The sequence below is a fragment of the Meleagris gallopavo genome, chromosome 8 (assembly GCF_000146605.3).
Source record: "Meleagris gallopavo isolate NT-WF06-2002-E0010 breed Aviagen turkey brand Nicholas breeding stock chromosome 8, Turkey_5.1, whole genome shotgun sequence".
Taxonomy (NCBI): domain Eukaryota; kingdom Metazoa; phylum Chordata; class Aves; order Galliformes; family Phasianidae; genus Meleagris; species Meleagris gallopavo.
The window spans coordinates 23,318,372-23,327,359 of NC_015018.2; the positions used below are offsets into that span (position 1 = coordinate 23,318,372).

The 8,988-nt window shown below is 44.7% G+C and overlaps 1 protein-coding gene across 3 annotated transcripts in view; it reads right to left on the bottom strand.

The window, feature by feature from the left end:
* SH3PXD2A (SH3 and PX domains 2A) overlaps positions 1-8,988 on the bottom strand; it is a 228,984-nt gene that overhangs the window by 159,623 nt on the left and 60,373 nt on the right. For all 3 annotated transcript variants that reach the window (XM_031554493.1, XM_010714667.3, XM_010714665.3), the window contains exon 3: positions 4,437-4,512. In XM_031554493.1, coding sequence (XP_031410353.1) covers positions 4,437-4,512 — 76 coding nt within the window. The remainder of the gene's footprint in view (positions 1-4,436; positions 4,513-8,988) is intronic.

Consider the following 8,988-nt stretch of genomic DNA (forward strand, 5'->3'; position numbering starts at 1 on the left):
ACGCGTGCACGCAGGTGGGGCTGCGGCCGCCCTCAGATGGGGCTCACGACCCCAGCGCCTGCTTGGTGTTGCGGCTGAGGAGCCGAGCAGCAGAGCCCGTTCTGGCCCACCTGGTTGGCTTTGCCTGGCAGTTCCTTCATCTCCAAACCACGTGCCCCCCAGGGAAGTGCATCAGGCCGTGGTGGGGCCAGCACCATTTCATCCAGCACGACGGCGCTGAGCTCTGCCAGGTGCCCCAAAAAGGCTCCTTTCTGCTTTCCTCACCCTAACCAAGGGAGGGAGAAAATCTGAGTGGGAAACAAAGGAAGTGAAAAGAAGCCTTTCTGAGAGCCCCACCAGTGCTGGAGGAGGGACTGGGTTGGCCTCTGCAGCTGCCAGGATGATCTAGTAGGGCTCCCCACAACATAAGAGATCAGACTTCCCAGTGCTAAGGAAAATTAGTCAAATGGAGCAGTCCATCTCCCTTTTCAGGCAGCAGAGAAGATGCTGGAAGGAATTTCCAACAAAACCTAAGCAGAAATCCCCAGACTTTTATTATGGCTCAAGTCCTCTTTGAAAGTCTAGGCTCAAACCACACTGCTACATGGGCACAAAGCATCAGGAGCCCACCTTTGTCTGTGCACAGACCTCCACAGCATGGAGCCCAAGCTTCCCTCTCTTCCTCCCTCCCTCACAGGGATCTGCAGCCCAGTAGCCAGCACGAGGGGACGATTTCCTACTGTGCACTGTGTTTTCCCCAAGGCCACACTTTGGAAGATGCCATGGAACAAGAGGAGCTGACATCGCTCAAGCTTCAGCTTTGTCTCCAGACTGCTCTTCTGTTTAGTGCCAAGAGAAATGAAAAACAATGCAAGCCATGCAGTCTCAGGGTCAGCCATTGCAAAACTGTTAATCTTGGGGCTGCATCGTTCAGACTCTGTCATTTATATTTGCCACTGTATTTGCCAGAAGCACAATAGACCAGTCTTTTCCTTTCGGTTGAATTTCTTTTATTACCTCAAGATCCTTGAAATATGAGTGCACAAACCAACAACCTCTTCTCTCTACTGATGCATATAGAGAAGACACGGAGGGAGCAAGGTTTCACATTCACAGTCCAAGGACTGTTCCTCGGATTTGCAGCAGCAGAATTGATGGAGAAATCAGTACCTTTCAGATGGGCTCAACAAACAGTTCCACAGTCAAACAGCACTTCTCATCTCTGTCTTCTTACAAAGAGTCTTCAGTCTAGAAAGGGTTTTTGTAGCAAATTTTATTCTAACTTTTTCACAACCTCCTTCCACCTTCCCTAACAAAAACCTCACACCACTACCTTAAAAATTAAGTCATGCTTTCTGGGCATCCCAGAAAAATTTTCCTCTCTCTTACTCCTTCAATGAAGGCTTTTTCAACAGTAAAAAAAGGAAATCAGAGAGAAAAAAAGAAAAAACTTATAAGAAGATAAAATGGGAAAAAGATAGGAAAAAGTCTAAGTTCTTCCTCCTCGTTATGATTAAAAAAAATTCAAGAAAAAAAAATCAGTGCAGCAAAGGGAGTCTCAAACATAAAACAAAACTACAAAATAATCCAGAGAATATAGTTGATTATTTCCTTGCTCATTTCCATGGCTATGAAGCTGCAGAGTCTTTATTTGTGTAGGAAGGAAGGAAAATATTTGAAGAAAGAAATTGATAGAAATAAGATATACAAAAGGTGTCTAAAGGAAAGGAAACTGCCCTTTTCCTTCTTTTGGACCCAGTCCAAAAATCTCTCCTTGGAGGGCAAGGCTCTGTAGTCTTCTACACTTTTCTTGTTCTTACAGGTAAAAGGCTTGATTGCCCCAACAGGAAAACACCTTGCCTAGTAACTCACAGCAATATAACCACAGCAAAACAACAGTAGTGAACGCAAAGGGGGCTATCAACTGTGTGTAAAGCAAAAATCACAGCCAAAATGTAACAGGTCACCAAAGCAGTGGCCATCTGCAGAGCTCCATCATGTCCAAGTGGGGATGAAAACACACTGGCTCCATGTTCCTCTGCCTTCCACTGTAGCATATGGTTTGGGTATTGCCACCACCCAACTCCTGCATACAGGCCATGTCTGCACAGGCTGCTATGGCTCCACTGCACTACATATGACCTGTCAGCCAGTCCCACATGCACCTTCTCGTTTAGCAAAGTGACCTGGTTCTTAATTCTCCAAGCTCAGATCATGCCGTTATTCCAAGAGATCATCATGGCATCACTGACAAGCAGGAGTGCTGATACCCCGTAGCCACTGAGTCAGTGTCAGCTTTCTACAACAGACCTGATGGGAGGAAGCCATCAAAGCCCGCAAGCTGCACAGGCTACCGAGGGCACTCAGCACCTGGCAAGCAGAGTCACTACAGCTTGGCTGAATCAAGCCAGTAATAAGCAAGCATGATCATAACATCTTCATAAAAGTAGGATTTAAGTGCAAACATCTGCCTTGCTGTTTTTTAATTAAGACAGTTTACATCTATTCCTTTCAGTGATCCGCAGCTCTGGCAGCAGAAATGCCATACGTATTCTAATTAAGGAAGCTAGTTTATTTAACAGTTTGACATTGTTTTACATTAGCTGAGTCACCTTGTTGCTGGATAAAGCAGCAAATGCTTTTCAGCAGTTCAGCAAGAAAAAGGGAGAGATTCTGTATCAAAAGTAGAACGTGTATCACAGATACTTTAAATTGAATACAGCTGAAGTATATTCTACTCCAGCAGCTCCTCTCTTTGGGACACTAAGTCAACCCAAATGTTTCCCAGATATAACTCTTCCTCTCAAGGACACGCATCTCTCTCATGTTCTTGGAGGGTGGGAAGTGTTATAACAGACATATGGGATGTATCTCATTCTCCACAAAAATCACCCACCCATATATCAGGACATACATCACTAAGAACTGCACGCAGACTGAGCATCTGTGCCCTGGATTCAGCCAAAATTTTTCTAGGACAAAGTAAAAGAAATTGGCCAGTGACAGTCAGTGCAGAGGAAAAAACTGTTACCCACAGATGGAGATTTTCCTACAGCACCTCACCTAAAGTCATTCGCACATCTATATGGTGCTTTTCATGGATCTCAAACTGATTTGCAGCAAGAAAGGCAGGCAGGCAGTTCCCATTTTCATTGTATAGGGATTTCACAAAGTGGTTCATCTATGAGTTTGTTGATGGCTCAGCTGGAAACAGAGGCTGATCTTGGACTCCTCTCATTCCACATTAGAAATAAAGGGCAACACCACCTCCCCCTGGCTACACAGGGTCTGGATGCAGTACAGGGAACTGTACAGAGCAAATCCTGATCCCTGGGGCCATGTTCTAGAAGGCCCATGTAGGCTGCCAGGCTGCCATGCTGCCCTACTGTGGCTTCGATGCTTGCGTCTGTATTTGCACTGCTGGCGTACAGTTCCCTGCTAGCTCTGGAGCTGTGCTAACCACACACCAGCAGCACATTCTCTGCCTGAAACAGTGTCACAGACCACAGCATGCTCCCAGAGAGGACTAAGCTCTCCCATCGCAACTTCTTTTTTAGGGGAAGAGCTGGGATCTCCTTTTTATAGTTAAAGGCAGAACAGACCTTTTAACAGGCTGAAATTACTCTATTTATCCTAACACTCAGTGCAGTGAGCCAGATTTTAAGCCAACAGCTAGAATTGTGCAGTTAAACAATAGAGAGCTGGCCTGAGTCTGAAGTTCCAAGAGCACGTTGCGGTCTGGCTCATCTCCACCATGCCAGCGCTGCCATCGCTGCTAGAAGCGTGTGCTTCCCCTGAGTAGAGGGCATCTATCATGTCCAGCCCCTCTCTGAAAGCTGTCAGGGAGATAGTGGCTCAGGCCAAAGAGATATTTATTTATTTTTGGCCAGTATTGCAGTAATCCCCTTTGCATTTTGTCTTCTCACAGTTTTTTTTGTTTTGTTTTTGCTTTTTAAATATCTCAGTGGCAACTCTAACTATTCATCCTTTATTATACAGCGCATGCAGAGCTGTGACACACAGAAATGAAGACAACGGTATCTTTGGTTTCCAGTGGCCTCTCCCTGTTTCAGGCTGTGAAGTTGTAGTCCATGGGCACAGTCCCACAGAAGCCACCAAAACCCTTTGTGCAAGAGGGCATGAGCCAGCCTGAACCTGAACAGCAGATATATAAGACCCCCCTGGGAGCCCTAAAGACCATGCCAGTTATGCAGGAGGAAGAGGAGACCTGGTATCACAGGGCAGCATTACAAGTTCCCAGGGAAAAGGTATTTGTAGGACCAGTCACAAAAAGTACTAAAGACCATGGCTGGGGAATTGCACGTCCCAAATCATAGCTTAGGTTGGGAGGGACCTTAAAGATCATTGAGCTCCAACTCCTTGCCATGGGCTGGGTTACCAACCACTGGATCAAGCACTCTCATTCATCTTGCTTAGGGCCTTTGCCATGATGTTACCTGGTAGAAAAGGGATGATTCTTTGCTTGGGGTCTTTCTGTCCTCCTTCAATGGGAAACTTGTCCAGAAGCTGCATCTGCAAAGGAAACAGAACAAATGTCTTAGGGGGACTTAGGTACAGACTGGCCGCTTAAGGATGGAGGATTTCTTGGTCTGTGTGTGGTTTGAAAGGATTAGCAAAGCAAAGCAACTGCAGGAATCCCTCAGCCTAGTTGCAGAGGAGTATGTACATAAAAAGGTACGATACAGCTCCCTCCAAGAAAGGCAGGGCAGGTTTCTGGCAGCACACAGGAGCTGGGATGGGGCCCAGGCAGACATCTGAGCCTGGCCTTGCCGTGCTTCTAAAATTAGGCTCTCATCCTTCATTACAAACACACGCCTGGTCTCTAATCCCCAGTCTGCCCAGGTTGGTGGAGACAGTTTTTTACCTGTCCCCATCACAGACCACCCGTCTGGCTAAAAATGCTGCTCAGGCAACAAGGATTAAAGGCTTTTTAATAAAACAACCTATCTGTCTTCTTGCTGGTAAGGCACTGCCCACTGCCCTGGTCCATTCAGAGCATTCCAGCTTTCCCATGGAGAAACAGATTGGTGTCAAGCACCCTTGCAGACATGGTTATGGACCACCCAAGCCAGCATTTCACCCAGCTCAGTTTGGCCCTGCCAACTCCCAAATACTGCCCACCACAACCACTTGCTTCTAACACACCCCTAAGGGCCTACTGAGCACAGAGCCCTGTTGGAGATAACCAGCCTCTAGTTTGAGAAGCTCAAAGAAGCATTGATGGCCATGGCCAACTTACATGGTGGAGAGACCACACCACCTGTGCATAGGCGAGCAGTACGCTGACCCCATGTTCCTAAAGGACCCTCATGATCCCTGTTTGGGGACCCTTCATTCAGCATTAACTGAAGCATCACTACGTGTTCAGCAGCGAGGGTCTGCGAGTTAAACAACCCTTTTGCTCAACAGATTGCCTTTAAAAAATATTTTTTTGCTAACACAGGAAAAAAAAAACGATTTTTTTTACTGTTTTTGTTTTAAGCACACAGACCCCTTCTTCTCTTCCACCGCACACAACATCTCCACCATTTTCACCATATGGTGCAGCAAACCAGAGATCAAGAGGAAACATGGGAGTAGAAGGAACATCTGTGCGGGAGAAAAAGTTAAAAGATCCCACATGTTTCCCCATCAGGGAATCAGCCTGGTAAATAAATAGACCGTAGCTTTGCAGATTGTTAGCTCACTCACTTTTCTGCCTACGGAGACATGATTTTTATTGAAAATGGGAAATTTTGTTTTCTTGTAGATGGAGCTCCGGGTGTCTGAGGTCAGGAGTTCTGTTCAAAGAGAAGAAAAGGGAGGGGGAAAATCTCCACTGACTGACTTGAAGCTTCACTGCTCCTGCACTTTTAGCCAGGAATGCGATTCTCACTTTACTACACAGAGACTGATTCAAACTGGAACCGATACAGTCAAATTCCCATGGTTGTTCTTGAAGTTAGATTAGATTGGCTCATACAAGCCTTGTTAACCACATCAAGAGAGCCACAACGTGTATAACTTAGTGCTATTTATCTAAAGGGTGGATATCAGCAAAATAGATGCAATAAACTACAGCTGGTAGAGTCTAGATAAACCTTCCAAGACTTTCTTGCCCCAGTTCCTGCTTCTACTGGGAGAGAGCAGGGAGTGGGAGAGCCATAGGTGCTCAGGAGGTCACCAGTACAAATCACAGGGACATGACCTGTCCCAAAGGTAAAGTCCTCTGGAAACATGGCAGATTTCTTATCTTCTTTCATAGATGAGACAGTATCCCAGTGGGCAATACATACTTCTGTGCAAAACCAAAGACAAGGAGTGAAGCTGCATGGTTGGGCACCCCTGGAGAAGAGTGGCAGTCCCTTTCCAAGTTTCTGACCCCAGACAACACGTGCTGCTGGCCTGTCGCTCCTGGACGAGTCAGCTGAGTTAAGCATTTGCAACACCCCATCAAGAGTGATAGGCCTGTGCTGGACATGTGGGCTGGAGGGTCAGGATTAAACTATCTGGCATGACACAGGGAACTTAACTGAAATCCTTCAAAGGATCTGAGGAAGGATATCACAGCAGTCCAGCAATTATGTACCTGCCTCTATCCGCAGCTGTTCTCATTAATGCCTACAAATCATTCCAAACACGTCTATGTCTGTATAAACAAGTAATAGTGACAAGGAAAAACTGCAACACAGACTGGAAGGTAATGGCTTCCCAACAGTTTCTGCAATGAAGGAAACCCTTCAGGATGCCAAATCCCAACAAAAAGCTGAAGAAGCATGGGGCCTTCTTCAGCACTTCCCTGCACACAGTTCTGCTATTCACAACCAACACAAGATCTAAAATTCTGGAAAAGCAGGATTTTGTGCCCTTTCACCCTTGACAAGGGTGCAAAGCAGAAGAAAACAAAGAGATGGGCTGAGGGGAAAAAAATCAGCAACAGGTCTGAATGAAACGGCGCAAATCATAGAATCATTTGAGTGGAAAGGGACCCTTAAAGGTAATCTAGTCCAACTCCCCTGCAATTAACATGACTGAGCCACAGAAACTCCTGATAGCCACAGCACTTACCCCATCTGAATGACTAACAGCCAAAGACCAATAAACAGATTGAAAATCCACTTAGTTTGATGCCTGCAGAGCATCTGAAAGTTGAAAACTCTTCATGACAAATGGTTTCCCATGAAAGGAAATTATTATTATTATTGCAAATATAAATATGATTAATTAAAAAAAAAACAACACAAGGTATCCTTTACTTAATCATAGAATCATTTGAGTTGCAAGAGACCCTTAAAGGCCATCTGGTCCAGCTCCCCTGCAGTGAACAGGGTAACACCTACAGTTCCATCAGGTGCTCAAAACCCCATCCAGTCTGACTTTGGGTGTCTCCAGGGATGGGCATTCACCACCATTCTTGGCAGTCTTTGCCAGTGCCTCACCACCCTTATTGGAAAACACTTCTTCCTTATATATAGTCTAAAGCTCCTCCACTTAATGTCCCAGGTTATTCTGCTCAGATACAGGCAATCTCCACAAAATGTCACTTGCATGTTTGATACACAACATTTAACTTAGGATACAGGATTCACTGTGTAAGAAAGTCACCTGTCCCTCAGACTAAAACCAACCCACAGTGAAGGGAAAAAGGACAGTCTGGATGTGGAGGCTTCCCAAAGGATGCAGTTAGGGCTGTAGCTGGCTTCAGGCAGACAAGAAAACACAAGTGGGCAATGCATTTTCAGGAAACCTGTGTGAGCTTATACTCAGTTTGCTTACAAGTATTAATATACGAGCTCTATCAATGAGGGAGCCTCCAATTGTATGACCAATGTGATGAGCAGAAAGAAATCTGTTAGCACATCCCTGTGTCACAGGGTGGGGGATCCAGTTGGAAACAGGGAGGGAATATGGAAAGCGGGAAATGAGCTTCCCACCCATTCAGGCAACACGTCTGGAGTCAGGCTGAACAAACACACCCCATTCCTGCTTCTGGCACAACAGATGCATGTCCACAAATAATTAATCACCAAAACCACATCCCTAGGCTTTCTGTCCCCAGATTACTTTGGGTTTGCTAACAGCTTTCCTAAGTTAGTTCTCTACTGAGTCTTGCCTTGTGCTCTGAGCAGCTCTGCTCTTGCTTCTGCTCTAAACTTTTAGTAGATCATCCATAAAGCTTACAGTCCAGACTATTACTTTCTTACAGTAAATGATAATGCAATTAATGATATTAAAAATCAAGGGAATCACTTGTGTGAGTTGCTACTCACTGTAATGAGAGCACTGTCCTACCTCACTCCTTTCTACTTGCACAGATGCGTGAAATCATTTGACTTGAAAGAATGGAAGAAGAAAAGGATTTCAGTGATTTCAACTTACACAAAAAGGCCAGTTCTTATGCAAGTCTCAGCTCCTGGAAGTCAGCAATTGTTTGAGATTCATTGTTCATTAATAAAAAAAACAAAACAAAACAAACAAAAAAAACAACCAAAACCAACTAGCTTTTACACTGCCAAGCATAAATTTGCAAACGTCATCCAAATTCATCCTTAAAGGTCCAGAAACTGAAAGACAGCAAACACATTCTCCGCGCTTTTGGTATAAACATAGGTTGTGCTGGAAGCTGCCTCACACATTTTATTTGTATGGGAAATGAGAGAGATGCAGACAGTGTCCTAACTCACAGCTAAGCTTCAGAAACTTCTGCCTCAGCTCACCTTTGTCAAAGAAGGTGAATATGCAGCGAAGAAAGAGATGCTTCTACCAACAAGAATTTTATTGAATTATTTATTTTATTATAATTATTATATTTTTTAATTATAATATTTTTAATTATATAATTTATGAAGAATTATTATATAATCTTGAGGACAGGTAGGCCCAGCAGTCAGCAGCTGATAGCATCTGTGATCACCTCCCATCACTTCTCTTGTGAAAATTAGATTCAGCTCCCTATCTGCCTCATGATGGTACCACCTGATTAGAAATCTAACAAAAAAAAAAAAAAAA